We start from the raw sequence: 27,543 nt of genomic DNA on the forward strand, positions 1-27,543 counted from the left end.
TTCTTCAGTTTTCTGCTTTTCATTATTTGGTTTTTGATCAAATATTTGTTCAGTTTATTTGTTATTCACTATGCAGCAGCACTTTTGTGGAACAGCGAGAAAGAACCCAGTTTACTGAGAAAACCACCTTCTCCATAACCTCAAACCATCTCTTGGAGAAGAGTATTCCTATCATGAAACAATAAAAGATGTCACATTTAATTCTATGGTTCACTGAACTATTCTCTGCTTCTGAGAACCTGAGGATGAGCCAGATGAGCTTTTAGTTTTGGTAGAAGCTGATTTTTCTGCCAAGTACATACTAAAGCACTCTTTAATGATTTCCAGGCTTGTTCAAATTGGTAAAACATGTCAGCATCACTTGTAACATATGTTGAAATGCAGTAGATTGCTCAATCACATTCTAAGCAGTCAAGCTCATCAAAGCAACACATTCTCAGCTGAGCTCAGAACACTGTTTATTCACAGCATTTGCGTGCTTAGTGTTTTGGACTCCTTCCTCCATCTTAACCTTGTGAACTCTTTCTCGCCTTAAAATTTCCTCTGGTGTTTTCTCATGTTAAAATGGCCCACTTACAGGATATTTTGTCTGCATTTCCCAGGAATTTTTCAAATTAATATCACATGTCTGATGAGTAAAATATTGAAATTTTATTAGTTTTCCTTAGCATGGAAGTTGGAATGAATATCCATATTTAATGTCTGACTTGAAGTTATGAACTAGCAATGACCTAACGTCTGAGCCTCTGGTTAATTCATCTAGTGTTCACTAAAGCCTCGTCAGAAATGGTCTCATTGGAACGGTAGCCTTCAATAAGCTATTTTTATGGAGGTGAAAAGGCTGAAGTATGCCAAAGTATACAAGAACTAGATTGAAAATCAGTGGCAGCAGGTATTATGAATGGGAGAATATGAAATTTTCATCAGTTCAGCAGTGAGTGCCTACACTCACTGTTGTCCAAACACAACACCAGTGCAGTAAAAGTGTACCAGGGTAGAACAAAAAACAATTGAACACTCAGTCATGGATTGGCCTCTCCAGAGGCATTACTGAACAGAACAGAAGGCAGCCAACATCCAAAGAAGAGCAATGAATGTCCCTCAAGAAGCCCGGAGAACTATTACCGAAAACTTTGATGTTAAACTCAAATTTCATGTTTGATATACTATAGTTATGATTCTATACTTTCCTCTACTCTCATTACTTACAGGCAATGAGCGATAGGCCATTCATCCAGAAGCTGTTTCGACCAGTTTCACCTGAAGGCAATGCATACACCCTTGGTGACCTGCTAAAGGAAATGTACCCAGCTGCTATAACAAATGATGGTAAGTGGTACACACAGGCAAGTTCGAAGTGAGGGAGTGGGTGAAATGTTGTGTCTTCACTTTTTTTTTTTTTTTTTTTTTGTAGTCAGCAGCGGAGTCACATTTGCATCTCCTTAATAACAGATAATGGCAATGCCATCAGGAATAATACAAGCATAACATCACTAACATAAACATACAAGACTGTAATGCTGACATCGCCACCAGTTAACACAAGAAGTAACAGAATGTGTTATCTTTGGTTTTCTTATCAAATGTGGGTCATGCCATATTCCAGAAGTGAGAGGAGAAAAGAACGGATCCCTTCTTCTTCTTCTTCTTCTTCTTCTTCTTTTTTTTATGCTGCTACATGAGACATGTCTGAGATTCATTCTCAGAGATAATAAGGTAATATAACCATGAGATGGTCTCGGTGAAGAAAAACGGTGGTAGTTGCCAGAAAATGTGAATAGATATGGGGATGGGTAGATAAAGAGTTGTGAGTCATTAAGGCTATATTCACACTGCAGGTCTTAATGCTCAATTCCAATTTTTTGATCAAATCTGATTTTTTTGTGTGTGTGGTTCTTCACACTACAAAATAAAATGTGACAGCAAACACGCTCTAGTGTGAACGGTTCACGGCCCTCAAAGCACCCTGCATGCGAAAAAGAAGACACACAACGCGCTCTGCTTACGGAAGTAAAAGTGGCGGCTACAGAGCTAGTAGGTGTTGTTGCAGCCGTCTAACAAATTTTGCACAGTCAAAACCGACAGAATTTTGACAAATTAATTAGAGAAAGAAGAACACTGAGAAAAAAGAGAGCCCGTGTTTTAACAATGGGCTTGTTTGGAGCATGGGCTGCTACCAGAGGTATATATGGACACAGAGTCGTTTAGCTTGAATAGAATTGTCTCCCCATATGCCTCGCTCCGTCTCCGGTTTCCGCTGCCATGCTTTCTCGTTTGTCTTCTCCGGCACTGATAATTGGCGTCTGTCTTGTGTCAGTGACGTAAAAGACGGATTTATTGCGACATGACCATTCAAACAGCAGTCGCTTTCTAAAACGTCAGATATGTATCGGATTCAGTGACCCCGCTCGGATTTCAAAGTATCGGATTTGGGCTGTTCAAACTGTCATACCATGATCGGATACGGGTCGAATAGGGTCAAAAAGTCGGATTTGATGCGCTTTCACATGCAGTGTGAACGTAGCCTAAGAGGCAAAGTCATGTGACATAAAGTCTTGAGGTGAGCTGTAATCTTAATAAAAGAAGGGGGGGGGGGGATGTTTGGTACAAATGACAACACCTGTTTCTCACTATCAACTCGAAAAATGTATGATTTTTACAGTGGGTTTTCAGTAAAATAATTTATTTTTATTTTATGTTTTTTAAAAAGAACATATTCTGCCATTTAACAATAACTTTTCACAGGAAAGTGTGCAATGAGCTAACGGAAACGTTTCTCTTCTTGTACACATTTAAGAGTCATGCTGAAAGACGTCTTTCATTTCCCACAGCAGAATTTCTTCATCTCTAGAAAAAACTGAAATGTATTGTTGAAATTAGACTTCTTTTTTATATTAGAATATACCAGGGATTCAGTGTGTCGTTGAACCTCTTAACACTGACAGAAAGGGTCATTTTCACTGGTCTAGTCCACTTGAGATCAAAGTGGGCTATATTTGGGCCACGATGTAAAATGAGTTTGAATGCCTGTGTTGCCTGTGTTACAGTTTTAAGAATAAGGAGAGAAATGGATCAATATGCTGAGATTTACTTACTTTATGTCCAGGTTTTGGGGCAGTAATCTCAGATGTCTGCTAAGGCCACAATATGATATTTTGAGCTCTGGAACCTAAAGATAATGGCTATGTTCTGTAAAGTGACCACTTGGGGAAAAAGTTACAAACAACATGTTTATCCTTTTTTTTAATTATTATTATTATTATTATTTTTTTTTTTTTTAAATAAAGTGAACTGAAAGAGCAATGCCAGTTGCATATACATAAAATGACACCTAGTGTGGTATAAAGGCTTTGTTCACCTGTGGCATACACAGTTTACTTGCAGCTGTGATGGAGGCATGGAAATAATGAAAGAAGAGATAAGAGGAGAGGAGGAGAAAGAGAGCAGCAGCAGTCTAAACAGGCAGTGTCTGCGCAGGAGGAGAGAGGAAGTAGATAAGGACACAATAGTGTGTTAGGACAGAGGACCCACAGGAAACTCACCTGCATGAAAGAGACAAAACCATTAACAGCCCCCCTTCTCCCTCTGTCTGCCTAACTGTCTATTTAACATTCACTCTCTTTCTGTCTCGCCCTGATTGTTTACATTTAGGGCTTTCCGCAAGGATATAGAGCAGCCATTGAAGAAAACTAGCCAGCTAGGGACGTGTAGGTCCCCCAAAATAAAAACATGACTATAAAAGTAAAAATCTGGCCAATATGTTCACATGCACCTATTACTTTTTGTTAAGTTCTCTCTTTCTCTTATATTTAAAATAACTAAACTACGGACGACAAGCGACTGTTTTTACTTTGTTGTTAGCAACAATGACGGTAAACCCAGCGTTTGCCGTCCACTTATTTTCTACATAAACCTTTCACAATAAAGCTGAAGATCCTGTTGAGGTTTTTCAAAATAAACTGAAATGATGACAAACAGAAGGACCAGTCAAAACAAATCAAGGACCTTATTTCTAAACGACGGGCTACCTCTGACATGGACATGGTTTGGTTCTGAAAAGTGGGACATGGACAGAAAAGAGCCGTCAGGTGCTCAAAATAAACCTTAGACTCAAATGTTAGAACAGGCTCTTTCCAGCAGCATGCCGTGTAATAAATACTCACAAAGAAAATGGTGGCTGTTACAACTTACGTCTAAAAATGCAGTTTCATGTAGGGCTGTGCGATATGACCAAAATCTCATATCCTGATATAAGACATCTATCGTCCCAATAACGATATAAATCACAAAAATTTAACATTTTCTGTAAATTCAGTGAATCTCGGGCAGCTCGACTTGTGTGAAGTGTTTCCAGTTGGGCGTCATGTAGCTGGAGTCGAGTGTTTTAACCGATGCATGAAACTATACACTTTTAGACATAAGTTGTAACGGCCGCCGTTTTCTTTGTGAGTATTTATTACACGGCGTGCTGCGGGGAAAAGCCTGTTCTAACGTTTGAGTCTAAGGTTTATTTTTTAGCACCTGACGGCTCTTTTTTTTCTTCTCATCAGTAAATACTCTGCATACTCTTTCACGTGATTCAGTTTATTTTGAAAAGTCTCAACAGGATCTTGAGCTTTATTGTGAAAGGTTTATGTGGAAAATAAACAAGCGGACATGCGATGGTTTTACCGTCGTTGTTGCTAACGACAACGCATAAAAACAGGCGCTTGTCCGCCTGTAGTGTGGTTATATTAAATATAAGAGAAAGAGAGAACTTTAACAAATTAATATAGCCACTGTAGTGACCATCAAAACCATGAAAAAATATTGCCGTAAACAGTTTATTTTGCGACACCACGAAACAAAAGATAGTTTTAAATGAAACGATGAAAAACGACATTTTTATATTGTCATCCGATATACATCGTTATATCGAACAGCCCTAGTTTCATGCATCGGTCAAAACACTCGACTCCAGGTAGACGACGCCCAGCTGCAAACACTTCACTCAAGTTGAGTTGCCTGAGATTCACAGAATTTACAGAAAATGTAAAATTTTTTACATTAAATACACAATAGCACTAAAAAGCTTGATTATTATCATATTTTAAATCTCCTAAAGTATGTAATTAGTTTTATTTCGGCACCAAGCCACTGCAAGATTTGCTTGTATCAAAGTAACCCAAGATGTTAGATTTTTTTCCAATTCTATACAACAAATAACACAGCACACAAAACACATCTTTTGCAGCTAGTACACTCAAAAATAATTCAAATAAAACAATAGAGTAGTGCTTTTTAGTATATGTCGACAAAAATGGTGCGAAGGGTTTAGGGTGTGATGCCGGCTTCTTCACTGTTTTGGTTTACCCTCACCCCTCTATAGCCTCAAAGCCCAGTTGAACAAAGCCTTTAACATCCATTGTACATTACCCACTTATCAGTAAATGGGAAAACTCAAAGCACAAGATATTTACTTTAAGAGTTGGTTAAGCCCAAAAGCAGACTTAAAAGTAAGTAAATATTGGAGATAGAGAGGTAGCGCCCTACCTGCTACAGAGCATAGCCATTAACTTTACGTTCCAGAGCCAAAAATATGGTGTTGGGGCCTTAGCAGCAATATGGTAAAATATATTGTTTGGAGCACCCAGCATGGACAGGAATTGAAATCACTATATCAGAGGAACAGCATAAGTGGAGCAGTTTGGAGACAAAGTAAGAGAGGCAGGGCTGAGACCGTTTGAACTTGTATAGAGGATGGAAGAATGTATAAAGTAAAGGATGCTGAATATGGAGCTGCCAGGCATTAGGAATAGAAAAATGCCACAGAGAAGATTTGTTGATGCAGAGAACCAGTGAAGGAGAACATGTTAGTTGGTGGAGCATGCTAGGGACAGGCTGCTATGGGTACAAATGATCTGCTGCAACAACCCCTAAAGTCAGCGGCCAGAATCATGAGTTGTATGAGTTCTTAGAGTTTTAAGATTGGATAGTTTTGTAGTGTAGCTGTAGGGTAGCGCACTGCGTTTCTGTGGCAGATTATGAATTGTAACAGAGAATGACAAAAGTGGATGGTGTGCACTTGTCATTTGTTGTCTAACAGAGTCTCTGGATTACCAAGAAATTCTCCTGACCTAGTATTAATAACTAAAGCTTTAAGTGAAAAAGTAATTCAGAAATCATAATCTGTCCTTGTACATTGCGTGTCTTTTGTGTTGTCATAGTTTCACAGCCTTTAGAGGCTTGAAACTCGGCAAGTACAATGTCTTTGGTTTCAGTGAAATCCAGCCAAGACGCGGCATCTCTGTACTGCACCGTAACAGCTGTCATAGTTTCCGTCACAGTTTAAGAAAGTTGTTAGAAGTTCATTTTATATGCATTGTAGTCATTGCCATATTTTAAGGTTTGCTTTTTTGACTGTTTGAAGAATGGAAGTAGTGGCAGATAAATCTTCTTCCTTGTTCTGCTTTGCTTTTTGTTTTTCTGTCTGTATAGTTTTCCTGATCTAAGGCTCATTTTTCCTCTTTGATCATCTATCTCTATCTCAGGTGTAGTCTTCATCTTCCCTGTCTGCTTTCGATGTCTTTCATGTCTTTGACGTTAAATCTGCTTTTCTTTGCTCTCCTCCCTCCCAGAGGGGTCCGCCAGCCTGCCTTCTTGATCAAGGTGAAAGTGGCCTTTTGTCTCTTGTCGTTTGTTTGGTTTCCACGTCTTCCTTGGCTGCTAGATGAGTTGGGTGATAGCCAGGGATTATGGCGGCATGTTTGGATTAGTGAGACCGGGACTTGTGTTCAGCGACTGGGTGGGGTGGTGATGTTTGGGGGGAGGGGGTTTGCTGGTACTATTCTTGAAGAGTTCAGAGAACCTTTCTCTTTTTATGCCGGCACTCGAACAAAAAGAAAATCTGGGGTGCTCTACATCTGTGTGATCTTTCAAACATCAAATAACAAGGGTTTTTCAAACAAACTCCTCCTCTGTTATGTCTGAGAGAGGATTGGTGCTGACCCTGCTAGGATCCAGAAACCAGTTGTAGCAAACAAATGGAGGTGGCTTGAATTAAGACATACAAAGAGGGGATTCCCAAATCATTCTCTGTGGTGGCCGAAAAGCCTGATTTGCCGTTAGGCTTTTGTTCCCTCCACACTGCGGGAAACAAACCCAAAGCAACATTTTCCTGTAAGCAGCGGTCAACACTGACGTGTGCTGAAGCTGTCTCATCTATTTAGGTTTTTTTTTTTCTTTTTTTGCTACCAGGTGTGTTACTGAGCAAGCTTTTGTTAGGAATTTAGCTTAGATTTGCCACAGAAATCACAGCCTGAAGGGTGACGCTGCCCACACATGACATGTGTTTGACAGACAGTTCTTGTAAGCGAAGTTGCAGGTTTTTATCGGAGGCGAGCACAATCATGAAAAACCCTTGCATTGATTATTGTCCATGAATAATCGTAGGAAAACCCCTACCTCATCATAGCCCCCACAGCCCCACCCTGACCAACCCTCCTCTTATTTGAGTGACAAATCCACACAGCGATCTCTCAGCGCACCCTCTTTCCTCCTCCCACGTTCACCCATTTCAGTAACATATTTGGTACAGCCCACTCACTATTGGCAGGCTTCCCCATACGGTTCGGCTTGGTTCGGAGGCTCGAGGGGAAGTGTAGGTTTCAGTGGCTGTTTTGATACAGCAGATATAGTGGGTTATGGTTCATGTGCGGGGGCGTCTGAGATGTGCACCAGACAGGGGAATTCAGAATGGCTTGAAAGCCTGCTTGATGACTCTTTCTATTGTTGATTAAAATGTGGTCAGCTGAGATCTTCTGCTTTCTAATTCTATCCGTACAGCTTTACTGTAAAAGACTGCGATGCATGTGAATGTTTTGATAAAAATTTCTATTGCCTTGTACACCTTAAGCAAATGGAAACATGAATGCACTGCTTGTGCTGGTAGGATCGGTGATGTTAAAATTTTGTCATGTACAAGGTTTTTCCACATCCTTAAAGAGTCTTAAATATGCATTTATGAATAAGAGGAGCTAACAAAATACTGTATTATTATAAATGTTTATTACATTTTCAGAGTAAATTTTCAGCACACAATGCTGCTATTTGCACCCCCTGTATAGATATATATCATTCATTTTGCATTGAGACCATGTTTTTGTTTGCCTAATTCTTTCAGACTGTTTTTGTCTAGTCTTCACAAGGTGTTAAAAAGACATAGCTCAGATGAAAAACACATGAACAAAATATTGCATCTTGTCATTATTTATTTAATTAAAAAAATCAAGACAAAATGCACAAGCACTTTGTGAAAGAAAATAGGCACATACCATGATTCAGTTACTTGTAAAACCACTTTTAGCAGTAATAACTTGATGTAAGCCTCATTATATATTATATAGTAATATAGCCTAAAAATTACAGCACTATATTTAAACGAAATTGATAATAGTATTTCTGACAATATGGACGTTTTGGACGTGATGTCACGGGCACCATATTGGATGTGATAAGTGGTAGCGATCATATCCTGTCACTCAGAAAGTTTACATAGAAATTATGACTACTTCTTTTTTTCTGCCTCACAATCTCCCTATATTCTGCATCAAGAAAGAGGGTTTTTTAATCACTTTTCTGTTTCAGTCTCACTCATGAACTGAAGTTTGGGTTCTAACATAAGAAATCCTATATGAACATATTTAATTAAATTTTGATATTATCACAATAAGTTATCGTCAGCAGATAAGTCATGCGACCCTCCCATCTTTGGACAGCTGACTGTTGATGGCTAATCAACAACATAACTCTACAAGGTAACATCATGTCAGCTAGCATTAGATTCTAGTGTCTTAAAAGTTTTAACTACTTTCCCTTTGATCAGCATTTTGATTACGTCACATCATTAGATAGTTTATTTGTTAAGTGCAAGTCTGCTCATGATAGAGCCACGTCAAAAATAAAAAGTTCCTGTGTTAATCGTGAATAGGGGTGAACTATTCACGGATAACACGGGTAAACTAACAGCAGCACTTACTGACAGAAAATTATGGCTATCTTTAACAAGTTACTGTTGTAACAAGTATTATTGTTGTTAATCACAAATGAGCTATGTTGACAGTTTTAAAGGATAATGCACAGATGTATCAATATCAAAATGGAATAAAAATCAGGTAAATACCCAAGCAGTGACCGGGGTCCACTTGACCCAGTAACTACATTCCAGGCAGAGTCCAGTGGCTGGGGTTTGTTGCCCATCTTCACACAAAATACTGATAAGCATTCACGTTTTTGTGGGCCTTTACATCTTGTTCAATAAAATGTAAGGGGTTGTTGATAATATAATGATATAAATCGTGTGACATTAAGACTGGGAGAATATCAGGGCTACGCTTCACAGCATGGGTAAACGCACTCAGAGGGTGAAAGTTAACATCCATCTTCACCCCTCCCACATAACGAGGAAGATGCTAGTCAATAATGTGTTTTACTTTCTCTGAAATAACATATACACTTGTTTTTTTACTCATGGTTGCCATAGTTTATCTTATCTACATAATGTTTAGTAGGTTTCTCACTATGTTTCAAGTGTATTACACATCCTAAATAGCCGACCTCTATGTCGGGGGGTGGACAGTGAACATTGTAAAATGAATGGCAATTTCCACCCATCCTTTCCAGTTTTACTGTCAATGATGACGCAATTCAAAGTGTGAATTTTTTACCACAAGGTGCCACCACCAGCAGCAGCAGCATTATGGTGCAATAGACACTGCAACTTCAAGTGTAAAAGTATAAAATAACACTTTAGTTTTACCAGCCTGTGTAGGATTTTCATATAATTAAAAACACAAAACAACAACAATAACTCTTGCACACTGACTCACGTACTGGTCCTGCTGCCCTTCAAATGTATTAGCAGTACATGATGCAAGAGTTGCACTGTTTTTTCTTTTAGCAAACCTGCCATGCATTCAGGTGTGAATGAGTAATTTGCCACATAATAAAATTGAAACTGGAATGTTGTAACTTGAATTGAGCTCTTTAATCAGCTGCTTTTCTACCGTGTAATTTCGTGATTAATTTCCAGCTACAGTTTGTTCTTACTGTCATATGAAGTGATAATTTATGAGCTCTCCAGTAATGGTCTGTTGAGTCATTTGCTTACATTTGGGCTGCACATCACCAGCTTCTAGCGTCTCTTCTATGGAATTATTAACATAAATATGATACCATACTCCTCCCACATAATCTGGTTGTACTTGATGTTGAGTCTTTGCCATCTGTTGAAACAAATTTGTTGTTTACACCTGTAGTGGCAACACTTTCTTTGCATATCTTTCAGAGTATTGTGCTTTGTCAGAGGCTCAAGAAGCTCACTTCTAATTAACAATCATCACAGGCTGACACATCGCTTTCATTCTCAAACATGTCTGGTTTTGTCTTGTTGTTTGTGCAAAAGTAGATACACAGAATCATTATATCACTGATAACTTTACTTAAATTGTTAACACTTTTACATCACGTGAAAATGAATACTTTTATTATTGTGGACAATATGATCGGGTTATATGCACTGCTCTCTTGAGGTCCTGCATCAGCATTTTAATTAAAATAGATTTTACGATAAATTTTTTTTTAGCTTGAATAAAATGATATCGATGTATTGAATCCTGAATCGATTTTTAAATCTAAATGTATTTTCCCAGAAACGCCAGAATCTCAGGTTAAAGCTCACAAAACTATTTCAACAACCACCAAACAGCTAAAACAGCAAATGAGAGCAGGTAAAAGACGTAAACACAAAACACGGATCGTTTACGTACACAGACACGCCATTGGGGCTGAAAGCCAACATCTCACAGATTCTGATGCTGGAGGTTTTGTCACTCTCTGTCCCAAATTCAGTGAACCAGCTAAAACTACACTTCACATTTGATAAACATTGTCATTAATTCCCTCTTACTTTTGCTGTTTTGCTTCCACCATAATAAAATCACACTTCCACCATTATGCTGCTGTTTTTGTTTTGTTTTTTTAATGACCTCCCACAAGAAAGGCTTTATGCTGTTCAGTATCGAAGATATGTAAACCTTTACAAATTATCCCAAATTGCAAAATGCTTAGCTTTATAACTTTGCCCTGCTTCACTTCAGCAGCATCAGTTAATGTTCATATGTCGATTCATGTTTTCTTCCATTTTTGATCTACTGCAGAATATTTTTAACACAGTTATCTGCTATAAAAAGCCAGACCAGGAAAATCTCCTTCATGCTTTTCTGTGTTTTATCCTCAGATACTTTGACACAAAGGCATCTGCCGTGATGCTCACACCTCTAAAGTCTCACAAGTGTCAGCTTTGTATTTATACATTGATATAAAAATATGCATATGTACTGATAGACAGTCAGAAATATTATAATTCTGATAATTTGAGTCAAAATTGCTCAAGCAACCCAGCTGAGGTCTGGAGTTCAGGCTATTACAACATATTATTTCTTCGTTTTTTTTGGTTGTTATGTATATTTATTGGTATGCTTTGGATTATTTTTCTGTTGCATGATTTTTGGCAAGTTTTAGTTGTAGACAGCCCCGCAGTTGACCCAAGAATCCTTTGGTATACAGAAGAGTCCATGGTTTACTCAATGGTTTACACTGCAAGGTGCGCAGGTCCTGTGTGTGGGGCATTCCCCTGGCAATGCTGCCAAATAAGCCACACTTGTTCATTCCTTTTCATGATGTGACTGTCATGAATTACAGGATTTAACATGTTAACTGAGGCCTCTAAAGTCTGAAATGTAGCTCTGTCTTGTTTTTGGGTGGGTTTTTTTTTTTTTTTTTTTTTTTTTTGCGCAAAGTTCTCTTTCATCTTTGTCACTTTATAGCTAGATTTTTGCTAAATAACCAAGGTCAGAAAATCCTAGAAAGTCAATTTGGTTTCTCTATAAACGGTGTTATCAGTAAGAGAAATGTTTCATCACTCATTCAAGTGACTTAGTGTCAGCTGACTGCAGCTTTCCCCAGCCTCATAAATAGCATCGTTGCACAACATTTAAAACTAGCACCATTGCTTAACAGAGAATTCTCATGGTCATTGAACAGTGATCATGAGAATCTGCATATTTATGATCATGAAACTGAGCTCATGGCTCATTGTTAGGTAACGGCACTAGTTTCAGTTGATGTGCAACTGTACCGTGTATAACTTTGGGGAAACCTGCTGTCAGCTGAGACTGAGGAAGTCACTTAGAAGTGTGATATAGCGTTCCTCTCACTGAAAATGCTGCATCCAGATGAACAAAACCAGCTTTGTGGGACTTTTTCACTATAGGGTAACAAACTTCAAATTGTGTGATCTGTTATAACCCCACTGATGGACAGCAACAATTGCTTCTCTAAGACCATGTCTTTTCATTGTGTTAATACACATCTGAATGCTGCAGACCAGCAACACTGCCACCATAAGTAAAAGTAGCCACTTCAGGTCACTGAAGTATGAGTATGAGTGATACGTTTAGCAAAAATGTAAACTCGGTAGGGACGGGTTTCGTTTGCAAAACCACGGCACTAAACTCCTTGAGATAGGGTTACAGTAACTTATTCTAAATGGATATTTCTCAGTCTATTTTTAAATATACAATCACATTTAATTTGATTTGTCAAAGAAGTTATAAACTATGGATAATGGGATATCATTTAGGACTGATATTTTCATTGCAGTAATCACAATACAGTGATGTTAATAAACTCAACCACCTTATTGCAGATTTTAAACAGAGATAATGTTTAATGTGATTGCAAGTTTGTGCTTGTTTTATATTTAAAGTGGTAATCAAAATGTCCTAAAACTTTTGTAGTGTTGCCGACCAGTTTATGTAATGCTACGGTTGCATTAATTCAAAAGTCAAGTCAGTTTTACATGTATGGGCTAAAATTAAGTTTGTATTTTCTGTACATTAAACAAATAAAAGCTCAGTCCACAAAACATAATGTGGATGGAGTGTTTTTGTTTCTGACTCAAATGTGTCTCTAGCACAGTGTTTTCAGAAGCTCAGTGTGTGGTAAAGATGATTAATTTCTATCAAGACACTTATGATTAAGATATATTATTTCGCATTTTTTCTAATCACAGTTCTTGTGCTGCTGCAGGTTAACGGTTAACATATGAAAACCATAGCTTTTATCAAAGGTCAGTGGTTTTGTAGAAAAAAGATATTGAAACTCTAGCATTCAGGGTCATTATCTAAAATACTGCCTACTTTATTTCTATTATGTACAGGGGCTTCATATACCCATATGACTGAGCAGAAGTTAAAAGCTGTTAGAATGATAGTTTAAAGAAATAATTTGCTAAATCAAAAGTTCACAGTAAGATCCAATAAAATGTTTTAAGCAATATTTTTCTACATATAGTGGAACCCTGTCTTACGAATACCCCATTTAACGAAAAATTCAAGTTACGAAGGCACTTAACGGCAATATTTCTGCCCGCGTTACTGCAAAATGCCCGCGTAATGAAAGCCGCTGGCTCTGATTAGCTGAGCCCAGAATGCCTACAATGCCCACAATGCCTTACGAATCATGTGACAACCCCCTTGGCTTTCGTACATGCGCTTCACTGTTCCACTTGAATGACGTATTGTTGTTGCAGTTAGCAATTAGCCTTTAGCCTATTGTTCACTCAAAAGGCGCAATGGGTGCTTCGACTTACGAAATTAATTCGTTCCCGAGGGTCTTTCGGAAGTCGAAGATTTTCGTAAGTCAGGGTTCCACTGTATTGTAAATTTTATATACAATCTGTGGTGCTAAACCCAAATCATATAGGTACAATGTTGAATACCTAAAAAGAAAATGGATAGCATCTTTACAAAACCTAATGAAAATCAGTTTCACCAATTTATTTTGGCCATGTCAACGGACATGTTAATATTTCAGCCTTGCAGCCTTCATCAGAACATTAGGTCATTTTATTTGCGTACACCTTTGTTTTTAATTACTATCCTATTTTCAGAATATACATGAATCTTTGAATCTTCCAGACTGTGAAAATTTCATGACATAAATGAAATGAATAACAAATTATTAACGGTGTATTAAAATGTGTCAAGACAGTAACATTACATGATGACTTTTCTTCAAACATGTAATCAGAGGCCACTTTATTAGGTACACCTCGCTAGTACAGGTTTGGACACCCTTTTGTCTTTATAACTGCCCTAGTTTTTTTCATAATATTAACATCCCACATTTACTGCAGATTTTTTGGCTACACATCTAAGATGTGAATCTCCCGTTCCACCACATCCTAAAGATACTCCATTGGACTGAAATCTGGTGACTGTGGAAGCCATTTTAATAATCATGTTCAAGAAACCCGTTTGACATTATTTGACCTTTGTGACATCGTGTTTCATCTTGCTGGAAGCAGCCATCAGATCATGGGTACATGAGCAACAATGTTGAGGCAAAGCTGTGGTGTTCACCTTATGTCACCCCCAAAGGATTTGTGTCTTCGTTTTCAAGGATTCAATAGGTGAACTTGTTAAGCAAATGTAGTAGTAGTAGTAGTAGTAGTACCATTGTATGCAATGAGCACTGCCCAAAGCAGACGGGCCTCTGACCTCTGACACCAACAAGGCATTTTGACACAGGTATACCTAATAAAGTGTCCATGAGCGTGCACTATACTGAACCTTCTTTAAATAGTCACACAGCGATCTTTGTGTGGTGACTGTCAAGGCATTTTTCAGTTATTGTATTTATATGTACTGTAACTTAGACGAAATTCCTGCATGCATACTTCAGTACATCAGTAAGATTTCCGTAATACTCACAGAAAGTGTTTCCATGTGGAGAGTTGGACTCGCCAGCTTTCATTCAGTAGCTAGGTAGTCATTTTTATCCACCAGTTAGTCATTAGTAATTCATTCTGTCAGCCAGAAAGTCTGACCAGCTGCCAGTCATGCAGTCAGCCGCTGTTTGCTGTGAGGAGACTGCAGCATTGCGGTCTTTCTAAATAGTCTTTGGCCGTGCTTGGTTGACAAAACATGTTCTCTTGGCCAGCAGTTGGGTACTACTCAACCACAGGGTGTGTGTGTATGTCAGCAAACAAATTACTCTTTTTTTTTTTTTTTTCTTTTTTTTTCTTTTCATATAGATTAGACTGTTTATTTGCTGTGTAAACGAGTTATTATTAATGAACTGATTTGGATTTGGAGTGAGCCAACTGAGCACTTACTATTAAACCATAAGCTCTGTTTGGTCTTTTTAGCAGGTGTGGTCATGATTTCTGGACATGGAAAATCTTCCACTAAGCAACTTCCACTACAGAGATTTAAAGATATTTACAATCATCACTGATTACGTTTCTTGGATTTTTTTTGTCCTTTGGACAAAACATTTTTCCAAACATATTTTTCCAAAAATACTGAAATAATGGATTGTTATCTTCTTGTCTGTAAAAAGTACTTATGAAAATCAGAAGCTGGAATTGCACACTACAGCATAGTAATGTAGTTTAATTATACAATTTAAAATGCTGATGACAGGGAAAAAAAGCAGGTGATTTATTACTTAGCAGTAGAGCTGCTGGATATTGATGACTAGATCTGCGTGTTAATTCTTGTCAGCTGGCTTCAAAAAGATCTTTTCCCGGTGTTAATGGTCAGAGCTGTCACACGAATGATTCACAGAACTGTATTAGTCAAATCGGGAAAACATCACTTTTAAATCTCTATTCCTGTACGATATTCCTCAGCATTGTTTTTTTTTTTTCTGTACGTGACACATCTTCTGACGGTTATACCTGTACTTCTGGTTGCTTGAGGGGGAATCAAACTCTCCATCTTGAATATAACCACCTTTTTTCTTGGCATTAAAAAACAGGTTAGTGTTGTTGTTTGTGTCACTGCCAGAATGCTTGCTCATGGGTCATTTAACCTCAGTTTGAAGGGATTTCTTTCTAACAAGACATTGTGGACAACCCATTCTTACCCTTTTTAATGGTCTTTACCTCACAAATAAACTCATTTCACCTTTTGCTTCACTCAGCAGTTCATGACAAGTAACTTGGTCTTGCTCTCATGAGAGAGAGTGTAAGAGTTGCTGGTTTTACCACGACTTCATTTTCCTAGCTTATGTGTCTTACTGTGGTGTTTCAAAATGTTAAGCAGGAACCAAACTAACCTGCTAAAATGCCACAGCCTCACAGTGGTAACCAGCAACTCCATTTTCTGCGAGGTAAATGGAGTTGCATGTTTCTACAAATCAACAAACTATGCAAAACTTATGTAAAACTATGTATGCATCCATATTGGCACACATGCATTTTTAACATCAAGTTAAATTCCAATTTCAATATTCAAATGTTATTTACCACTATACCTGTGTTGTGCTCCTTTGTGCTGCAAGGGAACTTTGAGAGCAACCTTGAGATTGAGAGGGTGTGTGGGGGCGGGGTGTGAGTCAGACAGGGTAGTACGAGAAGAGGCATACAGACGCTGGCACGGCTCTCAGAAAAAAATATGATAATATATTATAAAGCTGTAATAATATAAACTGTAAAAATGTGTCAACCCATCTTAGAAACTCATTTTCTACCCCGCTCTAGTTCAGAGTTCACATTGTGTGTCTTTCATAACACCTCCGTTTTATATGCTTTCCTGGTAAATACCCATGTTTTTTTCAGTGGTTTACTACTAGCGCCTCACAGCGAGAAGCCTCTGGGTTTGAAACTCCTGGTCGGCTGGTGCCTTTCTGTTTGGAGTTCACATGTTTTCCGTGTGCCTGCGTGGGTTTCCTCAGTACTCCGACTTCCTCTCCAAATCTAAAGAAATGCATGATTAACTAGTTTTTCTACACTGGTTATAAATGTGTAAAAAGTGCATACTGGTTGGAAAAAAGATGATTGTGGCATTTAATTTGGATTTTAAAGAGCTCTTTATTAATTATGGTCCATTCCATAATCCTTATGGCATCATCTGAGTCACTAAATGCTTTCTTATGGCTCTGTCATACTAGATTACAAATAGGATGGCAACCTCCTGGTTAGTAGTTAAAAAAAAAAAAAAAAAAAAAAAAAAAAAAAAATCAGTGGTTGTCCGGTGATTGCATTGAATTTTTTTTGCTTTTGGCAACTGATTGTAATTAATTATGGTGATCAGCCGGTCACCCAGAGGTTGCTCATGCTGCCACGGCCATATACCGATCACAAGGAGATTACACGGGTTGGCTGGTGAGAGTTGTGAGGATAAGTAGTACTTCATGCACATAATAAAATGAACTTGATGAGCAAGAATGTTAGGGACAAAAGGTAATTTTACTTGCTTTGACAATGTCCTGGTGGTTAAAGGCTATTTTAGCACTCTACAAAGTTCAATTCCTTTGACAGTCTTTTGCTGTATTTTGATGACCTTAAGTCATCTTAGAAAGTTAAGGATTAAGTAGGTTACATATGCGCTATCTCTATTTCTCTATTTCCTTCTCATATAACACGAATATGATATGTTTCTGTGGTTCAAAGGAAAAAAGCTTGTTTTAATTAACTGTGTCAATTGTTTTTGGCTTAACATGTGTCAGCTGTTCCAGTGGTGCAGATGTTCGATGTGTTTTTTGCAGACAAAGTCATCAACCCAGGCTGACCTTACTGGCAATTCAGTTTGCCTTTTCCTGCTTTTTTTCTCATGTGTTTCCCAAATACTGTATGAATTTGTGTGGGTTTTAGCGTGACACTGCACACATTCGTCTGACTAATTTGGGTGCAGGTGGTTAAAGTGATGATCTAAAGTAATATTTATGTGTTTGAGTAGTGTATGGATGTATGAGAGTTTTTGGGGGGTGTGGCCCATTGCAAATTTCCCCGATTTCTCATAGTGATACTGTGATAATACGCCTCCTCCGCCCCCATCTGCCTTTCTGTTGCCAGGCAAGGGGTAAAGGTTAGTGATGGTTAAGAAATACCACCCAGAAATGTGTTGTGTGTGTGTGTGTAGGCGTGTGTGTGTCTGTGAGTGCGTGTAAAGCAGAGAGAGAGAGCGCGATTAAATGAGTGAACCAGGGAAAGTGTGTTTTCACTCTTGCTGTCACTTAAGCAGCATCTCACCTTTTACTTTCTGTGCTTTTGAACTAAATTGCACTTTTTCTCATGAATTTTTTTTTTTGGGACATTATTGCCAAATAGTTAGTTAATCATTGCTCCCCACCCCCCTAACACGGTGTCACAATTATGTACTTTGTTTCACTGTTCACAGTACAAATGAATGCAGATTCAGAATGATCAATTTCAGCCTCTGGCGATTTTCACAGGTTCATTGTTTCTTTGGTTTATATTTTAACACATTAAAGATTTGCTGCTCATAGATGACACTATGGAGAGGATTGTGCATTGTAGGACCATAATACGACCTTACTAAAAGGATTTTGTGTAAAGTTTAAACCAAAAGCTGCCCTTTCTTAGTTGCACGCTGTACATTCACTATTTCTTTTTTTTTCTTCTTTTTTTTCTTTTTTGCGTAACATTTTTCTCCTTTTCAAATTCCTTGTAACACATTTCAGTTCAGCTGTTTTTTCCTCAACAGCTCATCTGTAAGTAATGGACCTCCACCCAAAGATGATTTTCTTCAGAGTATGGACTCTTCAAATGCCGTCATCAAAGAAGAAATAACATTTAAAAAAGAAAAGAACAAAAACTTTTGTTTTTTTTTATCCTCTTTCTTTTTCAGATTGTGGCTAAGTGGTTTGAGCACAGTTAACCAGAAGTGTAAACAACACATCCTTTTAATTTCGCACTTCTTGAATCTTCAAACATATTTTATTATGTTTAAAATGCATTAATAATGCTATTGTGAGATAATTTATTTAATTTATTTATTTAATTAATTAATTAATTTCATTAATTAATTTAATTCCACCAACAGCTGTACTGGAAATGAATGGTGAAAAATCATAAATAAATTAAAAATTCAACAAAATAGTTATCACTGTTTAGAACTTGTTTTTTCCTCTCACATCTACATGGTTTGTACTTTTCTCAAATGCATTTCTAGGTGCTCAGAGGTTTAAAAGAAAAAACACTTAAAAAAAGAAGAAGTTTTATTTCTGTAAAATAAAGTCCTGTTTAGATGCTTACACATGCACAAACTGTATTCACCAGACTTCCTGCATGCACATAGCATAAGTTAAAATAAGCATGCAGAGGCCAAGCCATTCCTCTTTTTTTTTTTTTTAATCATCAGCTGGGGTAATCTTATGAACCGTTACTCTAAAATAGCACTTTAGCTATAATGATTAAACAATTCTGGTTTGTTTTGAAGACTAGTACCAATACTGGATTACATAAAAGCAGTTAAAGAGCTTTTAAATTAAAATTCCAGCTGCCACCAGTAGAGGCAGCTCACAGGTCTGGCCTAAATGTGCACAGCCTCCATCTTCAGAAGCAAACCTTTGCTGAGAACTTGCATTGCTTTTTCATTTTAACTTATTGCATGTTTCTGTTTGCCAGTAAGTCAGCAGGTGTGGGGTGGAGTTGCTTCTCAGACCGGCAGTTAACGCTCTGTCTTAACCGTCCTCCTGATATTACGTGGAACTGAATGAGGACAACAGTGTGTGTGTGTGTGTGTGTGTGTGTGTGTGTGTGTGTGTGTGTGTGTGTGTGTGTGTGTGTGTGTGTGTGTGTGTGTGAGGACAACAGTGATAGACAGGAAAAGGGCAATCACTGTCTGCCTTTCTCACGCAAAGACAAATGCAAAGTACAAATGGTAAAAAGCTCAAAAACGGTTTCTCAAAAATAAGTTCACGTTTAAAATTTCAAATCTAAACTAAAAGAATTGCAGTGTCATTTCTGCCTGTACGATGAACTGAACCAAAAAATTGTGACTGTTTTTATGTTAATTGACATATTAAACATAGTTTCTGTTTTATGGCCAATTAAAAGGTTTGTCACCTTCTGGCCTGCTCACTGCAAAAATATGTCTTGAAGCATGAATATCAGTCAGGAAGGAATTATTGGTCAGAGAAGTCAGAATATTTATGACTTTAATGAAATTAAAATATGAACAGATAACATAATTTGAGTTGCTTTATATAAACTGCCCTGCACATTACAAAAATGTAATGATTTTGTAATTTATTATATTAAAACTAGAGGTCAGTTCCTTACTCTAAGAAGAGATTATCATTAAAGCTCAGTGGTAGAAAATATGCGTGCATACTTTTTTTCTAAACATTTCTGGTCTTCAGAGATATGTCTGAGGCTTGAAATGAGTCTGAGCTGCTGTATGCATGCGTCCAAACACTACTTGGATAAGTCTGTACTTGCATAAATCTATAAAAATTCTGAAATTTTTTAACATTTTAAAATCTGTTAAAACAAATGTAATTGTGTCTTAAAAATTGTTGGAAAGAATATAAAATGTACTAATTATTAAGGCCTTAGTATTAAGTACAGCTAAAAGTAGTAATAAGGATGGTCATCTTGGCGTGGTCTCCTGTTCATTGCTCTTGTGTTACCATGATTATCTTTTCTTATTTTTGTACCATTTTTAATTTTATGACATTGAGGTAGTTTAGATGAAAGGAAAAAGCTAGTGCTTGTAATTGCTAAAGGAGTTTTATTCTTAATTTCCCATATTAAAATGAAATAATTTTCCAAATTCACACCTCATTTCTTCAGACTTGACAGAGCTCCTTCAGAGGACATCATGCCACTGCTGATAAAGAGATCATTGGTTAAACTAGAGGAGTTTACAGATTAAAAGTTGTCATTTAATCTTTAGAAATGTACACTCGACGAACGATCTGACCTCCGCAAGTTGAAAAGGTCGAGGAAGTTGTTTCTCATAACGTTCGTTTTTTTGTGTTTTTAGTCGTGGTCCTTTGAGGGATGGGCGTTACCAAAGGACGCTGACTCTCACTCACCACGCACTGTCAGAGTGAAAGTTTAAAATTCGAATCCTGTGACAGGTTAACAAAAACAATAAACTGCCACTTTGCTTTTTAACTGAACACACACTCACATTTCCACTCATACTTTCTCTCTTCTTTCTCTCTCTCATCCACCACACCAGTGGTATTACTGTACTATCTGATGTGGTCTCTCTCACCTCATGTTAGCATCTCTTTTCCTGCTTCTCCTGCATTACTTCCTAGTCTTTGTGCTTTTATCTTGTTTCTTTTTGACACCGTTGTCTTTTCTTTTCTCTACTCTGCTCTGACTTTCTCACGTTATTTCATTTTTTTCATCTCTCTTTCTCTCCTTTCTGCTTTTAAATTGTCACATGATGTTTTTCTTCCTTTGTTTTTTCCTCCTGTTCATTAATTTATGCAGCACTTTCCCAGTCTTTTGGGATGTCCTCTGTTTGTTTTATATCGGCATCCGTTTTGTTCAGAGTTAAACTGCAGACAGTTTATCAGGCAGCCTCTTTTACTGTAAGCCATGCTGTTTATGTGTGATGTGTGGAAACAGTGGTTTAGCATTTTCTTGCTGTTAACAATCAAAAACATGTTGGACTGGATGCCAGCAAAACCTGTTGAGCATTATTGGGACTGCACGAATGTGCAACTTACCCACATTGTTGTGCACCGGTGCTTCCGCTTACCATCATCAACACTGGTTTTTTGCCCTGCGGCGTTCTTGATTCTATTGCTCACATAACAAGACACCTTTACACCTTTACACTTCGGTTCGTCTTAATGTTAATGACTCAGGAGTTTCTGGATCTCGGGTATATTAGTTTAATTTGCATAACAACTTCATTGACTGTGGCTTTCAGAAGGGTTCCTGTGCCATCGCAGTGGTTTCCTTTACAGAAACCTGTCATTTCTTTGTGCAGTGCATCCTCAAGGCCTAAGAATCACATCTATTTAGTATTTCTTCTGGGACCTAGTTGCTTGCATGCTGTGATCTTTCCATATTCTCTGAATCCTTTCATGATAAAAATGTGCAATCCCTTAACCTGCAATGCCACATTGGGGGGGAAAAAGCTATTCTGAACTGTTTTCCTGTATAGTTTTTACAGATTGATGAACTATTTTACTCGCTTGGATGCGCTTTTCAATTTAGACCTACTGGTCCGTTGCCAGTTAACTTAATTAGTTATCACTGTTTTGTGTATTGGGTTTTTTGTTGGGTTTTTTTGGTCAAAGAATCTTTCAATATTTGTGTAATTGTGATTGAAATACTTTGCATTCTTTTGGGAGTGTAATTGTATATTACAGGAACAACGGCAGATTAAACACTGAGTTTGGAAAACCAGCACTGAGAAAAGAACATATTGTAAATTTGTACTTTTAAATAACTGATGGTATTTACTAACTGTCCCCTCTCACTCCATCTAGGTGAGCAGAAACGTTATCAGGTGGTGATCCACGGCATCGAGCCGCTGCTGGAGACGCCTCTGCAGTGGCTCAGCGAACACCTTAGCCATCCTGACAACTTCCTGCACATCTGTGTTGTTCCCACTCCGAGTGATTGAGGCCACTTCTGCTCCTGCAATGTACTGTCACTGTGATAAGACACTGGCCAGCCAGTTGACCAGCGTTTTCTTTTGGTGGAAACCTTAACGTAACAGAACTCTTTAATGAGAAGGAGGATGCAAAGGATGGAAAAGGGGATATTTACTAACCCTTTTCCAGCTTATCTATATATATTTATATCCTCTTAAAATTACTACTGCTCCTCCTCTTTCCCCCTCAAAAACTTGTTTAAAAAAGGAAAGAACTTTCTCCTCTCCTACAAGGAGAAGCAAGAGTTGAATGAGCAAAGGATCTCGTTCTTTTTTTCTTTTCTTTTTTATTCTTTTCCCACGTCTTCTCCTTCCACTCCTCTCTGAACAAGCAAACATCTCAATGGGAGAAGAGGAGGTGAACGAATCCTTTGTTTCACAAATCTGGCACACATCTTCCTCCTTGTCTTGTCGGTAACTTTTCTGTAGACAGGGAAATGGAGTTGTTTCTAGTTTGGGGAGCGGTGTATCAAATCCTGCTGAAGTTGCCTTATTTACTGCACATTATCATCTTTATCCTTATTGTCCTCTCATCAATGTGTGGACGTGTGCACATGAAGTCACTTTAAGCTCACATCACAACCTTTTGTTGGTTAAAAATACGGATTCATTTGACAAAGTGGGCTTGAATAAAAAGAGGATAAACTGATTTGGAGTTTTGGCAGCAGTGACTGACATAATTCACTGATCTCAGCATACCCAGGAGGTGTTTTGGGCTGACTGTTTACCATTGAATTTTGAGTTATTTGCAAAAGCAACTTAGCAATCAGAATGTCCAAAGTGTTTCTGTACTGTTGATGAATTAGCATTAAATTGTAGCTTTGATTTTAAAATTATGAAATTCCTTTTTTTGTTTGTTTGTTTGTTGGCAGAGAAAAAAAAACTGCCTTTGCACAACTTAAGGTCTTTAATTTTTTAGATTTGTTGCCCAGTGGATGGTGGGAATCTGCAACGCTCAAAACCAAATGTCCATAAACTAAAAATGACATGGTGGCATGGTAAAAGCCTGTTTTTACTACTAAAAAAACAATGGAGATGTTGAATTTTCACAGAGTTAACATTCAAAAATCACGTAGCTACTAATGAGGCTAAAGCATTTACTGAGAGACTCATGGGGAAAAAAATCCACATGTGTTTTCAATAGCAGGTGTTGATATCTTTCCATCAGTACAACACTCTTTAGCTGTTTTTACTGTCTGTTTTTGTCAGATTTGGCAAGAGCGTCTTTTCTTCACTGCCAAACTTAAATGAGCATCTGGTTTTGTTTCATTTAAAGAACTCAGCTGAGATAATGAGACGGCAGGCGTACTTAGCACTAAGTCTGCAGTCTGTTGGGGGCAGTGGTGGTTTTACATGTTCTACATATGCTTTAAATAATTTTGTTTGTTGACACAAAGAGAATTGGCAATAGTGGGCAGCATTTCTTTTACAGCATAATGGCAGTAGCTGAGGAATGCAATGACTAGATGAGTTTGTAAAATGTTGCCATGTTTCTCTCTCGTATCGGCATCTTGACTTTCTTTTGTTTGTTTTGATTGTGATTTTTACTGCTCACAGTGAAATAAATTGCCATTAAAAATCAATCTGACATTGTTAATCCATACTGATTTAAAATCAAACTGAAATCTTCTATATGTATTTAAAGGCTCTGTACGGAAGTAGGTTTCATGTGATGTCATAGCTAGAGGGACATACCCACTCAGAGTTTCTCCACAGCGAACCTGTAGGAATGATTTACATGGCATTGCAAAAATACTTGCTCAACCCTCATAAAACAACATTATTTTATAATATGTGATAATTTTCTTGTTCTTCACTTCATACATGTGGCGTTATTTACTCAACCAGATTGAAAATACATGCAGCTCTCCATACTTTGAAAGCTTTCGCTCTGGCAACAGTGTAAGGTGAGCATTCTCTACAAGATTCACATAGATGTTGCTGAACTGGAGCTCTGGGAGAGACGTCACCACTTACAGGAACTTGGATAAACCTGCTGGGGCAGAATTAGTCCCCAACACTTGTAGTTTCTCTTCATATCTTCGTTTTTCCTCCATGGGGAGATGATCCAAGTAGTCTTGGCTTGAGATAGGTGGTAAAAACCTGAACACTTTTTCCTGCAGCACTACTGACTTTCCACTATGGCCCATTATGATAAAGTAATGTTTTGCCTGCCAGCGTGGTGAGACAGTCAAGTGACTGAAAACTATGAATACGAGTAAGGAAGTTAAAATGGCAAAAAAATACGACTTCCTATCAAACTTCTTATGTCTGTTCATGTGAAACAGTTTGAACTCTTTTTTTTTTTTTTTTTTTTTTTTTTTTTTGCAATGAGAGAGTGTAGAGCACAAAACAAGTTCCTCATGTGCAGGATATCTTTCCTTTCTCTGGCTATACTTACCAGATTACCAATCAGGCTAAGCGGTCAAGCAAAGGTTGCTGTTAGCTAAAATCTATCCGTGAGTGCAGCCATGTGAAGGAAGTAGTGTTGGCAAGATAAAGTATGACCAATCAGAAATTGGTCCACTGGCAGCAGAACAACAAAGGGAGATAAAAGTATAATGTTAGAAAAGTATTAAAGGTTAAACACAAAACAAGCTAAAAGTGCACTGTTCGCACACCGTGGTCCAAGAGATCTTCCGAGAAGGGTGACACTATTTTTCGGAGAATTGATTTGTCAGCCAGTGGTGACTTTTTTTCTTTTTCTTTCTTTCTTTCTTTCTTCTTCTTTTTTTTTTAAAAATGTTCCTCTCTTATATGGGACATAACCTTCTCCCGATCAGGTCACATCTACAGCATGAGTCACCAGTACTCCAATGAGAAGTGAAACACCTTCGTAACACTGAAAACCCAAGGTTAACCTTGAAGTTACTTCACCAAGGCCATTCTGCTTTGCAATTCAGGTTTCAGCATCCAGTCAGTGGATCAAAAAACCCCAAAGGAAACAAAGAAATCAGAAAAGCAAAGTTCATTTAAGCTAAGAGTTTCTGAAGTTTGTGTATTTGTGCAGATGCAGATGCAATTGAGACATTGAAAAAGTCAGATTGAAAGAGCTTTCCCATAAATTGCTGAATATATTTGCAGAAAGAAAACGCTGACTGTTCTTCATATAGTTGTACATTTTTACATTCATAGTAACAATCCTCCTATTATATAAAGCTCTACATGAACAGGCCTCTGCATATTTATAACAGATCTGGGACCTTAAGTGTCAGTGTCTGACAACTCCCAGGGATGATGGCAGGTAAGAAGTAAAAGAATAAAGGGCAGTCAAAAATCAAAGTAATGAACTGGTATGCATACATAAGTAAACTAAATGTGTGTGCTTACAAGTAGAACAAATGTATCCAAACCAACCAATAAACTTATTAAAACTAAAGTGTGTTATTGTGTTCAAATAAAGAAATGAAAATACACAGGAGTTACCGACCTTTAGAGTGTGGCCATGGGTTTGGCCATCACGTAGACATGAAGGGGCCATTTTTCATTGTAAAAAGATAACTTAATGGTATCAAACTCCATGTCTGGATTATCCAAGGTAATCAACAAAAGGACATTTTTATTTTAAATATACATGATTTTGAAGATAACTTTATTTTTTCCAAAAATACAAATTCAGTTTGTGACTTCTTTGAGACATGGTGAGATCAGACACGTTGAAAGCTGGGTTAATGAAGCCATAATGCTCTGCGCCTTTATAGCACTGGAGCGAAATGCTGCCCAGTGAAAGTGTCTTCTGTGTCTTTTGGGTTCGAAACATCAGACAGGACAGAGTCATCTTTGCTCCCCTCTGGTGTTTCACTGGCTTTTTTACTTTATCCACCTCATAAAGAACATCTCTCTCTTATGTGTTTTACTGCTGACACTCACCCTCCCTCTCGCTCTTCATCTCTTCTGGTTAATTATCTGTTGGCATTCCACCCACTGCTAATGAGACCACTAAACTGTCCAGACAAGCCTTGGGCTGCCCTGTCACTGTGTGTGTGTTTGTGTATATATATGTGTGTGTCTGCTTGTCCTATTTTTTTTCTTCTTCTTTTTCCAAGTAATTGAAATGTACAGTGTGTTTGTGTGTATGTGTGCACATAATTACAGAGATCATTTATAGCCCCCTACAGGTGTGTATGTCTGTGCTCTGAGACATGCATTTGAATTTTTCCCTCTGACACACACACACAAACAGTCTTGTCTTTTGTCACACTGCCAGTGTGCTAATCCAAACTGTGTGTTTTGTGTGAGTGATGTCACACATCATGTCATCACGTCAGGCTTCCTCAGCCGCCAAGTGTGATGGGACGGTGGGTTTATGGTGTTGACTCAAACCCCGGGGCTCGGCGTGGGGTAATGTGTGTGTTACTGCATGTGTTTGTGTTAGTGTGTTTGTATACTGTACACACACTGTGGCCGTAGACGCTGTGATGAGGAGTCTGTCTCACTCTGTCATCTCCCTGACTCAGACGTTTTAATGGGATTTCCCAAGCTGCGATCCAACCCCCATACTCAATACAGTGAGAAGATGGAGCCGTAGGAAATAAAATTCCAGGCAGGGGGAGTGAGATGCTTGGTGAAGTGTATGGATGGAATGAGCTAAATTGTTAGCAGAGATACTGTCTGTGTGGTGTGTGAGATTTTTTTTTTTTCCTGAATCAGAGTTGGAAAGTTTTGTCTAGAATCACACCGTGTAGCTTTTAGCAAATAAAGAGGCTTTTTATATATGGACACACACAGAAATATATACATAATATATATACATATTTAATTTTATTTGATTATACATATTGAAACAGGTTTTAATCAGGTTGGTACAGCTGTTGTTGGGTTAGTTCTAAAAAGCTCCACTTTAGCTATTAGCAGTGGCTCAAAGTAGGCATTCATTTTAGCTGAATCCTTCCAAATTATGTCACTTCATTTATTTTCTTACTATGTGAATTTCTTCTTCCTCTCTTGCTTCCTCTCCACAGCTGGTGCCAGCAGCACCGACAGCTGACATGTTGTTAATTTGACACATTTTTCTGCACCTTCTCGCCACCTCTTCCATACTAAACTTTTTAAACTTTGCACACAG

The 27,543-nt window shown here is 37.9% G+C and overlaps 1 protein-coding gene across 3 annotated transcripts in view; it reads left to right on the forward strand.

Annotated features, from left to right (window-relative positions):
- atg5 (ATG5 autophagy related 5 homolog (S. cerevisiae)) overlaps positions 1-24,061 on the forward strand; it is a 49,433-nt gene extending 25,372 nt beyond the window's left edge. For 2 of the 3 annotated variants that reach the window (XM_026183750.1, XM_026183751.1), the window contains exons 7-8: positions 1,212-1,329; positions 22,312-24,061. In XM_026183750.1, coding sequence (XP_026039535.1) covers positions 1,212-1,329; positions 22,312-22,448 — 255 coding nt within the window. In that variant the 3' untranslated portion in view covers positions 22,449-24,061. Of the gene's footprint in view, positions 1-1,211; positions 1,330-18,554; positions 18,821-22,311 lie in introns of those variants that run through there. The other variant, XM_026183752.1, reaches the window with a different exon arrangement.
- The last annotated feature ends 3,482 nt before the right edge of the window (positions 24,062-27,543 follow it).

The sequence above is a fragment of the Astatotilapia calliptera genome, chromosome 11 (assembly GCF_900246225.1).
Source record: "Astatotilapia calliptera chromosome 11, fAstCal1.2, whole genome shotgun sequence".
Lineage (NCBI taxonomy): Eukaryota > Metazoa > Chordata > Actinopteri > Cichliformes > Cichlidae > Astatotilapia > Astatotilapia calliptera.